Genomic DNA, 17780 nt, shown 5'->3' on the forward strand with positions numbered 1-17780 from the left:
CCCCATCGCACTTGGAAAAATGGATGAGCCTAAACAACGAACGTCGGTCGTGCACCGTATCAAGGGTGCTTGTTTTGAATTCCTCCCATTAGATGAAGGTTCAATAGCTCACCATCATAGTCCTGGTTCTTGGTGAGGAATCATTTAGAAAGAAAGAGCGATGGCTGGTTCAGAAGCTGGGTAAGTTACTCAATTTGGCGTAACGAGTGACCACATAGCTGACAACCTTGGTACCAGACTTTTTTATCCTCACATACTACTGTGTGAGCTTCTTCTTCAACTACCTAGATCGTGCTGCCTTTGCCAACGCATACGTGAGTACCTGTCTCTTAACTATCCTTGTGTCATTTGTTGACAGCCGCAGGTTTCTGGTCTGAAGGAGCCCTGGACCTCAGTGGTAGCCAGTACAATGTTTTATTGTCCATGACCACCGCTGGCTATGTCATCGGACAGGTGCCTCATGGCATCGCCATCCAGAAGATTCCACCACGCATCTGGTTCCTCTCAATGGTCATCTTTTGGGCAGGCCTCATCATGGCCAATGCAGGATGCAAGACCTATGCCCAGCTCTGCGTTGTGAGGTTTCTAATAGGGCTGATTGAAGCATCTACGTATTGCGGCACTATCTACTGCATCGGATCCTGGTATAAACCCCGCGAAAAAGGAAAGAGAACAGCAATCTTCACAGCATCTGGCCAGGCAGGGTCCATGTTTGCAGGCGTAATGATGACGGCGATCAATCAGGGCATGGACGGCTACTCAGGGCTGGATGGCTGGCAGTGGGTGTTTCTCATCGACGGCATTATCACCTTGCCCATTTCCATAGTCGGATTTTGTTTACTTCCCGGATACGCTCGGACGGCATTATCACCTTGCCCATTTCCATAGTCGGATTTTATTTACTTCCCGGATACGCCCGAGCAGACAAAAGCACCGTGGATTGGCGAGTCCGAGAAGCGCCTCGCCCTAGATCGTCTGCCACCCAAGCGCAAGGACGGCCACAACATCAACCCCTGGTCACTGGCAAAGCATGTCTTTGGTTCTCCTGCTTTCTACATCCTATGCATCTTCTCCATGGTCTGTTCCGCTTTGGAAGCATTCTGCGTTCAGAACCTTTATCTGCTGTGGCTTAAACACTACTCGGCACAGGGATTCTTCACACAGTCGCAGGTCACCACGTATCCATTGGGTATACAAGCTATGGGAATCGTCTCCAACATGCTCGCCGCTGTGTATATCGACGCAACTGGGCGCTGTGTCCCCATGGGCATTCTAGCATGCGGACTACAGCTTGTCTCGGCCGTCATTCTGCTGGTGCCGACTTCAGGAAAGGTTGTCATCATGTTGGCTTTCTATCTCGCTGGGTCATCTTACATCGTCAACCCATTGCTGTTTGGCTGGGCTAACATCATTTCCCAACGAGGCGGTGACGATGCCCGTCGCAGTGTCATTCTCACAAGCATGAATGCCTTCGCCCAAATCCTGTATACCTGTTGGGGCATTGTCTTCTATCCCGCTGATAAAGTGCCATACTGGCGTGATGGCTATATCAGCATGATCGTCATAATTGCGTTGTTGTTCAGCATGCTGTGGGCGGTATCTTGGCTTGACCGACGGACTGCCAAACAACACCCTGACGCGGCCTTCTACGACTCCACACATCCTGTCCTAGTGTCAGATGATAAAGACAACATATCGATGAGGGCTGTTCCTGAGGGGAAAATGAATTCATCGGAGAACTCTCCATCGTAGTAAGTCCATGTTACTGAAACGCTGAGGCAATCATTTGACTGCTCCTGTGCAGACCTGAGCTTCATATTGTCATTGTCGAGAACCCAGTCAACCTTGTGTTCAGTTTTGATATCTACCTATGGTGCGGACATGTTTCAGTTCCACTCGCAGTTCCGCTCCGGACGCAAATGGCTAGTCTGAGTCTTGACGATGCGACCATCCTTCATCACCAGCATCAAGTTCTTGTTGATCCTGTCCAAACTAGAGACATCCTCCAAAGGGTTCTCATTCAGGAACAGAAGATCGGCGAAGGAACCCTCAACAAGCTCGCCTAGCTTGCCCTCCATACCCAGTTGCTTGGCACCGTTGATAGTCGCCTGCCGCAGGACTACAGGGCTTGGTAATATCTGAGACCGCACGACGAATTCGTACGTCTGCATCACCAAGGTAGGACCCGTCGTGTCGGTTCCGAAACACACAGTCACACCTGCATCCTCGGCGTAGCGGATGCCCCGTATCCCCGCGTCTCCCACGATCGCATTCTTGCGCAACCCTTCCGGCGTCTCAAACTTGTCATACGGCGGCATGGTGACAAATGTGTGAAGAGCTAGCGTTGGCGTCAAGAAGACCCCCTTCTCAACCATGAGTTGTGCAGTCTCAGGATCGATCATGTTGCCATGCTCAATGCCGCGGAAACCACCCGCTATGGCACGGCGGACACCCTCGGCAGTGTAACAATGAGCCGTCACTAGTGTACCGCCCATGTTCTTGTTGACAGTCGTGATAGCCTGAGGTTCCTCTACCGTGAACTGCAAGGACTCAAGCTTGTCCGTGGCGGAGGCAATGCCGCCTGATGTACACACTCTGAGTTGTTGGGCGCCTTTACGCATGTTGTCGCGCGCAGCCTGTAGACACTCGGGCACGCCATCACAGAGTCTTCCAAGAGCAGATTTGGCGATACCATTGCTCCGGCAGCAGTGCGAGTCGTTACATACTTCTGTGTCGTCTCCATGTCCTCCTGTCTGTGAGAGCATCCGTCCACCTTGAAAGACGCGGGGCTCGGGTATAAGGAACTCTTCAGTGGCCTGCGCGTGAGCAATGGTTGCGCCACCAGTGTCACGGACCGATGTGAAGCCGTTGGATAAGATGCCCCGAAGGGTGCCTGCGAATCTGAAAATGGCTGTTTCGTGTGGAAAGGTGAAAGCTCCATGCAATGTCGAGCTGCCATGCACGGCCATGAGATGCAGATGACAGTCGATGAGTCCCGGACAGACAAAATATTTGCTGGCATCGATCTTCTGCGCTTTCTGTCCGGCACAAAGAAACTCGGCGGTCAAGTCGTGGGCAGTGGTGGGAGCCACTCTGATAATCTTGCCACCGGCCAAGTATAGGCTGATGCCCTTATGCACAACCCCAGCTCTTGGATCAACAAGATTGGCGTTGGTGAGAAGGTAGGGAGTTTGAGGGTCGGGCAGCCATGGCTTCTCGGAGATATCGTACGAAGGGTTGGGGGGATAGATGGTTGACTTCAATTCCTAAAACGTCTGCACCAAGTTGTATTTTCTTTCGTCGCCGAGTGATACAGACTGATTGCTAGTATGTTGAAACTCCTCCAGAGTTATGAACTCCAAGCGCGAGATGTTACTCTCTTGTGAATAATCGCACTGCGAATGAGTAGGAACAGTCCTCATTTTTCTTGTCTTGCGATGTATCGAAACAACCCCTACACAAAATGATACTCTGGGATATTGACAATTTTCGCATTCATATTATCGTCTCAATGCCGGCAAACATTTTGAGCAATTCAATCCCGGGGTTGCTTCGATACGGCCGGGAGGCGTGCGGCCCTGTGATCCCGTCGCTTTACCCATCGGGTACAAGTACCCGGAGCACAATTCCGTTGCGACTTCCCTGATACCCGCAATAGACGATAGACGATAAGCTTGGAAACCGACAACATGGTCTCTCTGACCGATAGCAATGTCTCGGTCCTGTTGGATTTCTTCGTTTGGCTGCCCGTATGCTGACAGCCCGCTGTCCGGTGTGTCGTTGGTAGTCTTCGTCGTCCAGGTCGAAGGTGTCGGCAAGCTCTGCACAACGTGATTCTCCCCAGAGCCTTTGCACACCATTATTGATGTTGAAATCGAACTTTTCAAAATTTCTTTCTATACTATTTCGGCCGTCATGGAGAAATATGATGGCCTGTCTACACGTCAGGCGATGTACTTGAAGCCAGCTGTGTGGAGGCACAGACTTGGTGCAGCCATGCTCTACGGACTTGCTGCTATCGGCATTGCCCACTTGGTTTCTAATTTCCCAACGTGGTGCATGGAGCTCGCAGGTCAGAATTTCCAAGACGTCGCAAACTTTTTGGAAGAAGACATATTTCCAGATACCGACTATCCTCTCCGACCTGCAGAGGAACCATGGGATATTGCAACGTCATACCCATACTCAAGAAGACTTTCCAAGAACGTTACTGAAGGGACCTGGCTCCGAGTAGCTACTCATCCATCAGCGGAGGAGATTGTGTTCGATATGCTAGGAGACCTATATTGCATGTCTACGCGCAGCCAAAAAGATGATTCAGCCGTGATTGCTCACCCCATACTGACGGGAATTCCGTATGAGAAGGAAGCGGAGTTTTCTCCCGACGGATCCAACCTCGTCTACATATCGGACGCAGGCTTCAGTGTCGACAACATCTGGACCATGCCATACACCACTTGCAAGAATATGGCACGCATGCCGCAGCAACAGGTCCGACAAAGCGCAGTCCAACAAACGAACTCAACCTTCCGTTTCTTCTCCAGTCCGGCATTTCACCCGACGAAGCCGAAAGTCATTGCCACGAAATGGTTCCTTACGGGTCGCCCAAATGGAGCTGTTGAGATACGGGAGGTGCCCTTGAGGGTTTCTAATGATGGACGTTTGCATGAAAGAGGAGGGAGAAGAATCATTAGGCGAAAGCTTCCTACGTCCTGGCCCAAAGAAAGATATTTCGAGAGTCAGTTGGGGTCAGAGCAAGCTCGTTATACACCCTCTGGCGATGGCATCGTGTTTTCTCGCAACGTTCGGGATGATGCGGAGGGCAGGTTTTCGTCCAATAAAGACGTTCGTTCTGGGATCAACGCCGTCTTTCTCTTGAATACCACCACCAACGAGACGACGACCCTAGTATCGGCTACTCCCAGCAAGCCCAACAAACCCGCAAGCCCAGGCGGCGCGAATCTGCCACGACTTTCTAGCGACGGATGGACTCTGGCAATTATCAGACAACGGAACGACAAGGAAGTTCTTGTTCTCAAGGACATGCGTTCCGGCACTTTACACTACGTCTGGGATGGCCTCTCCTACGATCTGAGTACTATTCCCGCGTTCATGGGGGCTTATCCGAACTATGTTGGTCAGAGAATGACAGCAGAATTGTCATCTGGTCTCAAGTTCAGATCTGGAGTATACCATTGCGCGTAAACCACTTTGGTGAGCGGGTTGCCAGCGGTGATCCGAAGCAGCTTGGTTTCAGGGCCGCGATAGACATTGCCCTCGGAACAACGAGATACTCAACAACCAATATCACAGCTCATCAACTTGCGACTTATGCCCAAGAAACGGCTTTCCGTCGCCTTCGCAGTGACGCCAAAGGAAAAACAGTGGTGTTTGAAGGGGCTGGGGACAACTCTATCATGGATGTCTCATCTGGTGACATTCAGAAAATCAGGGCACCGAATGCCGTTACTTCATATTACACCCCATCTTTTGTGGATGAGACCCAATATTTGCTCGAATCGTGTTGGAACGACGTCAATTACACCAGCTTTCACCTAGTCAATCGACAGGACAATACTACCACAGAAGTTCAAGAATTACCTCGAGGAAGATGTGTCTCTCCGGTCACGGATGGGAGAATTATTACATACATCCGCACTGGCAAGGACTACATGCTTGGAGACATTGACGAGACATTTGGGGAGGGTGTTTGGGTTGCAAACGTTAACTTACCCGCGACAGCTTCGGGGACATCGTGGTTGAATGGGCTCCGGAGACTTCCTGTCGGAGACTACAGCGCTGAGTCCAAGCTTGACATAGGGTCCCGCGATGGGTCTACCATTATTCTGATCCAAAATTCTGATTCGATCGTCGAGTATGATTTGGACAGAAGTGCGTCGCGCAAGATATCGGCCAGCCGAACATCGGTCGAGATGCGATCTACGGTGAAGAACCCGCATATCATCGGGCTTCGGGACTTTCATCACATCTGGCTTTCGGTGAATCATCAGGCCGAATAAGGATGTATATGGAGTAAGCCAGGACATCCTCAGAGGCCGAAGGATCTCACCCGCCTCTCCGATGTTGTTGGTCAGTCATGATTTCACTCTCAGCTGGGAGGGAGAAAGGGCTTTCTGGCTTTTGGGACCCAGCCTGAAACTGGTTGATCTCAAGACTAACTCCGAGGGATGCAGACGAGCATCACTCAAATCGAGAGACTTTGGCGACTGCGCTCGTATGTTTGTCTCCTCTAGGAAAATCGACACAACCTACGAGACGGCAAACCTTCGCCACGCACAAGTTTCCGAGGGCAGGCTATTCGCTATCACCAATGCATCTCTGATTAGCATGGATCTCACGACTCCGGAACTCATGCGTCAAGCTACTGTCCTGGTCGAAAAGGGCCAGATCGCTGCCATCGGCCCAGGATCCGACGTCAAGATACCTGCACACTGTGAAGTCCTTGACGCTGAAGGAGGCGCGGTTCTCCCTGGCTTCATCGACATTCACGGTCACTGGGGAGGGTTCTTCTCGCCCTTCCCAACCCAGTCGTGGGAAATGGAAACGTTTCTAGGATACGGCGTCACGACAATCCACAATCCAGCGTCCAATAATGTGGCTGGCCACATTGAACGTGTGCTTATTGACAAAGGAAGAATGTACGCGTCCAGGGTGTATCATACAGGCGATGTACTGTATGGCTCAACCCAACCGTCGGTTTACACTGAGATCAACTCTCTTGCTGATGCTAGAGACGCACTTCAGCGGATCAAAGAGGAAGGCGGCAATGCGTCTTTTACTGTCAAGAACTACCAGCTCGTTTCTAGATCGGCCAGGCAGAGGCTTCTGCTTGAAGCTGCTAAGCTTGAGATGCTCGTGGTACCGGAATGAGGGTGGTCATTCGACTGGGGTCTGACATACTTCATCGATGGCTACCTACACATCTCAGGAGCACCCTCTTCCTGTACCCGAGCTGTACGACGACGTCCTATCACTTGTTGAGACCAGTAGCAGCTCCTATACCCCGGTGACAGTCATGAATTACGGCGGTATCTTCGGTCAACATTGGATACACCAGAATGAGGACATACCTAACGACACCAAGCTGAGGAAGTGCGTAAGACATGACATACTGGAAAGCCTGACCGAAGTAAAGCAAGCGCCGAACAGTTCCTACCTGTTCTTCAACGCCACTCGGTCAACCGCGAAACTTGCGAAGCGAGGCGTGCGGACGAATGTTGGTGCTCATGGAGAGCAGCCAATCGACCACTTGTTTCATTCAGAGATGAAAATGATGGCCATGGGAGGTCAGACACCTTACAGTGTCTTACGCTCTGCAACTATCGGCAACGCTATGTCACTTGGTCTTCAGTTGGCAGACATTGTCATATACCCGTCAGGAGTTGACAACGTAGAGAAGGCATGGGAGCAAAGCGCCATATGAAGTTTGTGATGAGAGGAGGTATCGTGTTCAGTGTCGAGAAGGGACTTCTTGAATTATGGCCGCGCAAGGATCGGAAACAGACTCGGTTTCCACTGAACCCCGAGGATGTGGCGGGGGAGAGATATAAATGTATGTAGCAGAACATGTTGACGTTTGGTCAGAGTTGAATCTCTCAAGCTACCATCAAACCATTGTCACATTTTCGCCAAAATCCATAAAAAACGTATAAATCGGCCATGCAATAGGAAATGCTGTCACCCGCCTTGAAAATGGCACAATAGCTCGTTCGAGATTTGCAAGGCCACCAGCACCGAAGACTTCGGAGCCGGCGATACACTGACCGGCCGCCCCGATTGACCAGCTTCTTGGTACGGCCAATCATGACCTCTCTATAGCAGAGAAGCCGACAAAGCCGAAGGTCGGTACAGTATACCACGCCCTATATGAGTACGGCCTCTTGCAGAGCATGGGTACCTTCCCTCCCTCCGGGCCGCCCACCCTCAGCTCAAACTTCAGTAAGCTTGGAGTTATCCGCGCAAGCTTCCGGCGGCTGCGTGACTGTTGATCGGCTACTTTAGAGTTGCGGAAGCGCCCCCGACGTCTAATATGTGGGCCTTTTGCAGTAAGTTAACTAACCCGAGTCAAGATTACTAGGGAGAAGGGCTTGTGGATTCAGCGCAAACCTTGAAATTCTTTTGTGGTTTCCGATTCCTTCCTAACTACTCTATATCAATACTCAATTCGTATGCAGTGTACGCATGAGATTCGACTTGTCGATGTCCAGTGTGTGACGAACTTGGTGTGTACCCTTTGCCTCTTGTTTAATAATGGGACCAGTCAAGAATTTCACATTCACGATGATTCCAAAGGTTATAACAAGACTCCTTCACACTTCAGTCCACTCACACCGAACCATATTCACTTTCGAAGACAACTGCGAGGAAGGTCTCGCCACATCATTGATCAGTACTTGGAGTTTGGCCGTCGCATCCATGACATGACTTGTTGCAACAACATGCTGCAATCGAACCAGTCATCTCCGGCGGAGGCCGGCGACGTCATCTATAGGACTGATTCCCCGACTGCTCAAATTCAAGCGGTGTCACCTGCTTTGAACCTTCCCTTGACCTCAGTCATTATTCACCTTCAGCTACCAGGAAGTGTCTGCAGCTTAGTCACCAGAAGCTGCATCTGCACGGTCTACTGCTGAACCATGCTCAGTTTACCCGCCGGTGTTACCCGCGTTTTGGAATTCATCATCCCAGGTGGCTGCTCCCCGGGCACCAAGAACACCACGTCATTTGCAGAGCATGGTTGCGTACCGTTTCCTGCCATCTGGGAAAGGATTTAGAATCAGATTCTACGGATGCCCCACGGTTCGGCCGCTTCTGTCCGGATGTTGCTTGCCTTTCGAAATGTTTTACTTAGGTTGCCAACACGACCATCACGTCGGGGTCTTGTAGGGGGACTAACTTAACTTCTGTATTTCAAAACCGGGCTTTTCATGCCCATCGGATGTGGGATTTGTGCGCGTGTGTACACCGTAATGTTCCATTAAATTGATGTCTCTGAAGCTACTCACCTCCTCTCAGTCATCAGAAAGACGGTAAATCAACCCGAACTACCGCTCATAAGGCTTTCTTGGTCTGTGCCTAGACTTGGCAATCGTGCTTCGCATGAACGAGTTCCGTGGCCGAAAAGACCCCTTAGCACACTGACCGGTTCTAATGCCGCAGAGCTTAGCCTCAAAACTCACGCTTAGATGCAAAATATGCTATTTTGTCCGGTGTAGGGCTGTCGCCGACTTTTGCAGGCCTAAGGCGATTGGCTCTTTCGGAACTGTTTCACTCGAAGTCTCCAACGCGGGCCAACGTTGCCCGTGCGGGATATCCGATGACCACCCCTCACCACGAAGAGGAGTTCTCGTTCGCCTTGGCGTCAGCCCAAAGCCAAGGTAGTTGGATGCCGTTATCCCACTTATGGTTGAAATAGAGCGAGTTTGAGAGTGAATGTTGTCCACTTTGAGTGACACAAGGGTTCCACCGGTGTAACCAGTGGATGAGGACAATCGAAATCTTGCGTGCTTATCAGGGTGCCCTTCATTCACGAAAATCCCTCATGCATAGCCTCCCATCATCTGGGTGTCTTACCTGGCTGTCTCGATGTAGATCAGTCAGCAGCTGGTGATGCACAGCTTTTGCCCTACATGTGTCTAGTCAGCCGTGCGCAAACTTGAAGTGTATTTGACGTCAAGCTATCGCGGCTTGGGAAACGCTCAGGCACGTGTATCCCGAGGCGTCCGGACGAAAAGTGGCGGAATCGGCGAACGCGTCGGCTGCAATGGGGAAGCCTCTTCGCAAAGGCTAACTGGTTTCCTTTTCGGCTTGCGACGTGGGGATGCCTTGGGTTCGCACCCCAGGCGTTCCGGCCAAATCAAAGTTGAGACGGACGGCCTTGGCTGTGCGTTGGTACTGCGAATGGCGAAACCGTCGTCCTCCAACCCCGGCGGGATACGACCCTTGCTCACCAACCACAGTCTTAATGCGACTCAATCTTGGTATAACATTAGAATGTGCTTCCCCCCGTACCCCGCAACTTAGCACGAACGTGCCATCCTGGGCTATTTTGTCCCAGATCATTGGACGAGGGCAGCACATGAACAGGGCTGTCTCCATGTCCAATGCGAGAGACATCTGCCGAACAAAGTTTGACGGGTCTTCTGTCGTCTGTGCCAGCTTGAGTAGTTGGCTCCCGCTCGTTAGTGGCCGTTCTTGATAAAACTAATGGCCGGCCACCACCTTCCCCTCTTTGGCCAAGACTTGTCAGCGCAACGTCGCATCATTTGAGCAGTTTATGATGAGTCCAACTATCTACGATAGCAGCGCAAATACCCCGTTAGCACCTCCAGTCCTCTTTGTTGGAAGTCTCGTCGCACTTTGCTCCGACACCTGTTCACGATGGTACTGTCTACGATTGATGAGATTGCTATAGAGCCGGACAAGAAGCGTAAGTGGCGGGGACCTAGGGGGTCTAACCATAATATTGACAGCATACTTCCAGTCGACTATTCCGATAGAACTACAATTGATATCAAGTCGGAGTCCATCGGATACGAAGAGGCTGCGTCAATACTAGAATGGAGCGAAGCGGAGGAGAAGGCAATCAGGCGGAAAATAGACTGGCACACTGTCCCGTTGACGACAGTACTCTACCTGCTTTGCGTATGTGCTTCCTGCGGCGAAGAGCTTTTTTCTCCGCTTTCGAAAGGCTAATGTGCGCAGTTTCTCGATCGTTCGAACATCGGAAACGCGAGGATTCAGGGCATGGCCAAGGACATCAACCTCGAGGGATTCCGATTCAACTGGGTTTTGTCGACATTCTACATTGTCTACCTCTTTGTTGAGGTTCCGAGCAATATCGTACTCAAGCGGGTAGGACCGCGATTCTACCTGCCATTTCTTGTTGTCGGATTTGGCGTTGTCTCATTATGCACAGCCTTTGTCAAGACCTACGAAGGATTAGCAGCAGCACGGGCGTTCTTGGGAGTCTTTGAGGGAGGCGCCATGCCAGGATTCTCATTTTTCCTCAGCAGCTTCTATCGAAGAGAGGAGTTGTTACTTCGGATCGGGATTTTGATCTCATCAGCATCTCTTTCGGGCGCGTTTGGTGGTCTCCTCGCAACAGGCCTATCTCGAGTGCCGGAGTGGGGTTTTGACAGCATGCCGATACACACATGGCGCAACATTTTCTTCTTCGAGGGGTTCGTGACGATCTTGATCGGCCTTTTCGCGCCGTTGTGGATGCCGACGAACCCAGCTACTGCCTATTTTCTCACCGATCGAGAACGAGCCATCGCCATCGAGCGTCTTCAGCAAGAGCACAAGTCTGACGCCAACGAACCAGTCAGCCTCGACCACGTCAAGAGGGCTGTATTCTGTATTCACAACTACACGTGCGCTTTCGGCTTCTTTCTCATCAACATCACTGTGCAGGGCATCTCGGTTTTCATGCCGACGATATTGAACGATTTGGGCTGGACAGCGACGAAGGCGCAGCTTATGTCTGTTCCGCCATACGTTGTTGCCTGCGCGTCGGCCGTGATAGTGGCGTACATCAGCGACAAGACGCGACAGCGCGGCATATACCTTGCGCTATTCTCGCTTATCGCTGTCATTGGCTTCGCGATCTTGCGGTTCGAAACCGACGCAAATATTCGATACATGGCTGTTTTCTTTGTCACCGCGGGCGCGTTCCCGGGCGGACCCGGATTTTTGAGCTGGGCTATGAATAGTGAGTAGCCACAAAACCCCGCAGTCGTTGTACTTCAAGCTAATTGATATGTCAACAGATTCCGCGGGACCATCAGTTCGAGCGGTTACAAGTGCCTACGTTGTCACGATCGGCACAATTGGAGGCATTGTTGCGACGTAAGTGAATAATGACACCAGAGGAATGTCATGTCAAATACTGATTTAACTTAGATGGACTTACACGTTCAAAGATGCACCCAAGTATTTTGTTGGACACACCATCAATTTGGTCGGGCAGAGTTTGGCAGTGCTACTTGCAGTGTTCGGCACACTGTACTGCTTGTATGAGAACAGAATGAGAGCTGCTGGTAAGAGGGACCACAGACTCGATGGCCGAAGTGAAAAGGAACAAGTTCAGTTGGGATATCGACATCCTTCGTTCCGCTACATGCCATGAGGAAGTGGCTAGACTCACTTCGGGACGGTCGAATGCTAGAAATGTCATGATATGCCAGACACTTACCTACCTGGTAGTATGCACGTGAATCTGTTGAACCACGTGAGCTTTAGCCGCCAGACTACTGCATGATGGTCCACGGTATTGGTTCTTGTCCAATCCTATGGGCGTATTTGTATTGACGCTGTCAGCCCCGGTGCTGCAGTTGACCCCGCACACTGAAGATGCCACGCGAATGTCGTCTGGTCAGCAAAGCCATGCCCTCACTCTTGCACATCGCATGAGCAGTAACTCAGCAAAAATGCGGATTCTCAACACGAAAACCAAAGAGCTTCACGTTTTTAATCATCATCGAATACCCTATGCGATTTTATCTCATACTTGGGGTGCCGAAGAAGTTTTATACCAGGACCTAGTCTCCGGGAAAGGTTCCGAGCTTATCGGGTATGAGAAACTCGCAGGCGACTGTAAAAAAGCCCTCTCAGATGAATTCCAGTACATTGTGAGCATCTACAGTTTCACCTGCTTCGATATTTGACTTTTTCCAATAATCTTTGGCAGAAACTGATTTCTCGCAACAGTGGATCGACACTGGTTGCATTGATAAAACCAGTTCTTCAGAGCTAACCGAGGCTATCAATTCCATGTGGACTTGGTACCGAGATTCGCGAATCTGCTATGCCTACCTCTCAGACGTCGACTCTGATTTCATGTTTGCGTATTTTGTGCATGGTCATAAAGAATTCACCAAGAGCCGGTGGTTTAATCGAGGCTGGACTTTGCAGGAGCTAATTGCTCCGCAAAACGTCATATTCTACAACAAAAGATGGGTTGAAATCGGAACCAGGGAAACTAGACGAGACATTATAGGGAAGATTACCGGCATCGACAGACATTTCTTTACTCACGGGGTCCTTAGCCGATATAGCATCGCACAAAAGATGTCGTGGGCCGCGAATAGGGTCACAACTCGCATTGAAGGCCAGGCTTACTGTCTGCTTGGTCTGTTTGGCGTGAACATGCCATTGCTCTACGGAGAGGGAGAGATGGCCTTTATCCGTCTACAGGAGGAAATCATGAGAAGAACAAACGACCAATCCATTTTCGCATGGTTCGAGCCAACGACAAGACGCAAAACGGGCTTTCTGGCATCCTCTCCGTTTTGTTTTGCCAATTCGGGAAGTGTTACGGTATATCAGCCAGATGATCTCCAGCCTCCATATTCTTTCACCAATCAAGGTATCTCAATAAGCTTGCAAGTGTTACCTTCAGGAGTCTCCGGCTTTCAACTGCCGTTTGTGCCCTCCGAACAAGGCGAAATAGCTTCTGCGGCAGGCATCCAGTTTTCTTTCTCTCCAACAGGGACAGTTGCCATTCTCAACTGCAAAAACGCGCAAAGCTGGAGAGTTGGCATTTACGTGGAGAAGGAAGATGAGAAGAGTCTGTTCTACCGCTCCAATCATCAGATAGCATTTGTTTCGGTTCCCAATTCTGTTGTGGCCAGGTCAACATTTGAGAACATCCTTGTTGGGTCCAGTAACCCAGAAGATGCAGACTCGCTCTGGAAGAAGTCACAATCATCGCATCATATCATTGTTAACTGGCATGTACCACATGGAAGCGACCGGAAGCCTGGTCAGATACCCTGCTGGGTTGCCAAAACGTTCCCTGCCGGCTCATGGGTAGAGCACGAGGAAGGACATTCCGTTGTTCTCTCCTTCGACTACGAAAGATTCAAGCCCGGTTACGCCTGGCTTCATTTCGACCGCCGAATTCAAGAATGCAACAAGAACTTCTGTGTATTCTTCCTGGTGGACAGCGACAATGTTGTGAAAACCTTCATAGACAAGAATCCGAGAGACATCTTGCACACGCTACCCCCAGACCCTGATCACTTCAATAACGACACGGTGTCATCAGCACAGCTACCTTGCGAATCCGAAGATTTTGAAAAGGTCGAGGTCAGACTTTCGACGAGGTGGACGCGGCTCGGAAAGGTCTATGATCTATCTTTACAGGGGAGAGAAAAGGCAGACGAGCCACCCGCCCACGAGCTTTGATTCCCCTTTCAGGACGCATTCCAGGCTGGAGGGAATGCCAAGAGACTGGAAATTCTACTTGCGGCGAGGGACTCGGCTGTTTTGAGTTGGTCGGCACAGATCGAATAGTGAGGAGAGAATCGACCATCATTGGCGGGTTAGGTCACATACTTGACAGATCAACCTGACTAGACTTTGCCTTACAAGAAAGATTCAGAAAATGGCCAGAGCATCCGAACAGTCCGGGATCATCAAGCAGGGGGACTAGTGATCAGCGAGGCGTTCTTAGGACCTTTTCCAGGAACCGTGATGTCATGCTCCCCGGAAATAAGGTGGTATCTGGGTCGAGCTACTTGAGCATTGGCCAATCACAACATGATCCTTGACGCTAATTCTAGCATAATTGTTAGCAGCTACTTCACCACTCAAAAAACTCCATTTGATAACGCATCATAGACTGATCAGTAGCGCCGGTCAGTCAATTTGATGCCAAATCATCGAGGTGTCTCGATTCGTCATAAAACCCAAGACGCCAGGCGCGGGAGAGGCGCAACTCCATGCAGCTGTTCTGGAATGCAATTGAGCTTGTTTCAACCATTTCGGCAGGCATTGGGACATTCACACGACAAGCTTTGAGGAGGTAGAGCCCATTCCTTTCTTGGCAAACCAACAATGGCAGGGTCTCCCGAAGATCAGCAACGCTCGCCGTCGAGCCAAACAGATGTTGACCATGCAAAAGCAGACGAAAACACCCGCAATGTTGAAAGTGGTTTCGCGAAACTTCATGAGAAGCCCCATCATGCGGTCGGATTCTGGGACCCTTCGATGAGGAAAGTCCGCGCCCATGTCATTCGACTCTGGCTTCAGACAATTGCGATCCTGTTCGCGTTTATCCTCGCGGTCCTCTCTCTTTACTGGGCCGTTCTCTTCCGCACCGAAGCGAATTTGAGATCAGTCGTCGTGCATGTTGTCAACTTTGACGGCCAGGTCGCGCCATACGAGTCGATCCAACCGATCGTCGGTCCGACCGTCATCCAGACGATTCAGAAGGCATTGGACAGCCCGGGGCCTTCACTTGGATGGACCATTCTACAACGATCGGACTTCAATAACGACCCTACGGCCGTGCGGATGGCTGTATATGACTTCAAAAGCTGGGCGGCCGTGATCGTCCACGCGAATGCAACTGCAGCCCTACAAGAAGCCGCGGCGACAGGTGACGCGAATTATGATCCAGCAGGCTCATTGCAAATCATTACTCAGACTGCGCGAGACTCAACGACATACCAAAGCGATATACAGCCATACATTACTCAATTCACAGAGCAGTTTAGTCAGGCCTTTGGAAAGCAATGGGGGCAGATTGTCATGTCCAATGATTCTCTGAGCCGGGAGAATCTGGCAAGAGCGCCTGCTGTTGTCAATCCCGGCGTTGCGCCGTTGATGATCGACATTCGACCTTTCAGACCGGCCACTGCAACACCTGCAGTCAGCATTGGACTCATCTATCTGATCATCATGGCTTTCTTTTCATTCTCATTCTTTTTGCCGATTCATATGGTATGTGCATGTCCAGTATCAAACGGCTATTGAGGTAACATACTAACACCGCATAGAAATACATTCAGCCACAGGGCCACCCGCCTCTTAAGTTCTGGCAGCTTATTGTATGGCGTTGGATTGCAACAGTATTTGCCTACTTCTTGATTTCGCTGGCTTACAGTCTCATATCACTGGCCTTCCAGCTCCCCTTTGGGGCTCCCCCTTATTCCCCAACTGAGCCTCCGCCACAATCAGGCGCGACCGCCTATGGAAGCGGCACATTTCCAGTATACTGGATGCTCAATTTCGCCGGCATGACGGCGCTTGGCCTTGCATGCGAAAATGTTGCCATGATCGTGGGGCAACCATGGACTGCTCTGTGGCTCATCTTTTGGGTCATCACCAACGTATCAACGTCCTTTTATGCCCTCGACCTGTCTCCCGGGTTTTACAGCTGGGGCTACGCTTGGCCACTGCACCACGTCGTCGAGGCCAGTCGTCAGTTGATGTTCGATTTACACTCGAGGATCGGTCTCAACTTTGGGGTTCTGTTTGCATGGGCTGCGGTGAACACGGTTTTCTTCCCGTTCTGCTGCTATTTCATGCGGTGGAAAACGGAACACGATAAGCGTAAGGCGGAGAGAGACAAGGATCGTTACGTCGTTGAAACCGCGGAAGGAACTGAGAAAGAGGTGAGGAAACCAGAAGGTTCGAATCCACCCATTCGGAAGCGAGGATTCATGAGAGGGCTATGAGTGAAGGCATTCTGCAAAAGCAAGCTAAGTAACTGGTTGCTTCGGGGGATCCATTAGTTAGTTTTCATAGAATTGTTAATAATCATAGAATAGACGAGCGTAATTTCTTAGTCCTTAATAGTATTAATGCGAACCGAAATATTTTTCCACATCATTAACATTAGCAGATTGATTGCGACCGCATCTACGACTCATCTAGTTGCTATTTGTCTTCAGTTGTGTACCGCTTGTCGTGATTGGTTACCCACCAACTGTTGACACCAAGTCGCACCATGTTTGTCATGAATAATGTCCCTGTAAAGCTGTGGGCACGTTATTGAACAGAATAAGGGAACTTGGCATTGAGTTTCCATGCGTATGATGTCACAAACCGTCCCCACGTAACGTAAATGTGGGCATTGAAAAGTTTTGAGCGGGCCTCTGGATAAGATGATAAACAGCGAAACCAGGACCTCAAAATACCTTCAGACTCACCGAAAGTCGTCACCCAACTTCCCAAAGTCTTCACCGAAAATTCGCCACTGTATTCCCGAAAAAGAAAAAATGCCAGCTGACTTCGACAAGCAAAGCTACTGGGGCGAACGCTTCGCATCCGAGGTCACCTTTGAATGGCTGACCCAATCTGCGACTTTCATGTCGATCGTGGATCCCTACCTCGCCAAATTCGAAGACGCGGCGCCCATCCTGCAGCTAGGCTTCGGCACGAGCGACCTGCAGAACCATTTCCGGCAACGCGGGTTTCAGAACGTGACCAACGTCGACTTTGAGCCACGTGCCATCGACCGCGGTCGCATGTTGGAGAAGCAAACATTTGGTGACGTGAAGATGCGGTATCTCGTCGCGGACGTCACGCAACTCCAGCTGCCGGACAAATATGATTTAATTGTCGACAAAAGCACGGTCGATGCGGTGTCCTGTGGTGGTATCGAGCCGTTTTTGCGAATGGCGGAGGGTGTGAGACGGCACCTGACGGATGGAGGGTTCTGGATCTCACTGAGCTACTCGTTCTGCCGATTTGACGTGGAGGGATTGCCTTTCGACGTTGAGGTAATTGCAAAGATTCCGACGCCGAAACTGAAGCCGCATGATCCGGATGTCTTTCATTACTGCTATCTATTGAGGCCAAAGGACTTCCGCTGATGCATTGCGTTATTTCATGGCCGGCTTACTTTGAGGGCAGAGTGCTTCATGTTTGTCTTGAATACCCTGCGTAGAGCGCTTGATTTGCAATTTTCTTCATCGCCATTTTCAGCATGTTCATAAACAGGCAATGCATATTGGGAAGTGTATCGT

The 17780-nt window shown here is 50.6% G+C and overlaps 5 protein-coding genes across 5 annotated transcripts; 4 read left to right on the forward strand and 1 right to left on the reverse strand.

Moving 5' to 3' along the window:
* Positions 1-19: 19 nt before the first annotated feature.
* On the forward strand, positions 20-1752 carry CGCA056_v009372 (Pantothenate transporter liz1; the record flags this gene model as incomplete). Its single annotated transcript, XM_037324619.1, has 5 exons — positions 20-65; positions 121-180; positions 238-318; positions 365-825; positions 889-1752. 5 exons carry the CDS (start codon positions 20-22, stop codon positions 1750-1752), a joined length of 1512 nt encoding a protein of 503 aa, XP_037176919.1.
* Positions 1753-1886: 134 nt separating this feature from the next.
* On the reverse strand, positions 1887-3422 carry CGCA056_v009373 (Uncharacterized protein; the record flags this gene model as incomplete). The annotated part of the gene is made up of 2 exons (XM_037324620.1): positions 1887-3266; positions 3315-3422. The coding sequence occupies 2 exons, from the start codon at positions 3420-3422 to the stop codon at positions 1887-1889; spliced, it is 1488 nt and encodes a 495-aa protein (XP_037176920.1).
* Positions 3423-10401: 6979 nt separating this feature from the next.
* CGCA056_v009374 (putative transporter) lies at positions 10402-14211 on the forward strand (the record flags this gene model as incomplete). Its single annotated transcript, XM_037324621.1, has 6 exons — positions 10402-10450; positions 10505-10665; positions 10726-11734; positions 11793-11871; positions 11926-12062; positions 13514-14211. The coding sequence occupies 6 exons, from the start codon at positions 10402-10404 to the stop codon at positions 14209-14211; spliced, it is 2133 nt and encodes a 710-aa protein (XP_037176917.1).
* Positions 14212-14862: 651 nt separating this feature from the next.
* On the forward strand, positions 14863-16487 carry SNG1 (Nitrosoguanidine resistance protein SNG1; the record flags this gene model as incomplete). Its single annotated transcript, XM_037324622.1, has 2 exons — positions 14863-15750; positions 15807-16487. The coding sequence occupies 2 exons, from the start codon at positions 14863-14865 to the stop codon at positions 16485-16487; spliced, it is 1569 nt and encodes a 522-aa protein (XP_037176918.1).
* Positions 16488-17030: 543 nt separating this feature from the next.
* Positions 17031-17627, forward strand: CGCA056_v009376 (Methyltransferase-like protein 13; the record flags this gene model as incomplete). The annotated part of the gene is made up of 1 exon (XM_037324623.1): positions 17031-17627. The coding sequence occupies one exon, from the start codon at positions 17031-17033 to the stop codon at positions 17625-17627; it is 597 nt and encodes a 198-aa protein (XP_037176915.1).
* Between the last annotated feature and the right edge of the window lie 153 nt (positions 17628-17780).

The sequence above is a fragment of the Colletotrichum aenigma genome, assembly GCF_013390185.1.
Source record: "Colletotrichum aenigma strain Cg56 chromosome Unknown KSG_Cg56_contig06, whole genome shotgun sequence".
Taxonomy (NCBI): domain Eukaryota; kingdom Fungi; phylum Ascomycota; class Sordariomycetes; order Glomerellales; family Glomerellaceae; genus Colletotrichum; species Colletotrichum aenigma.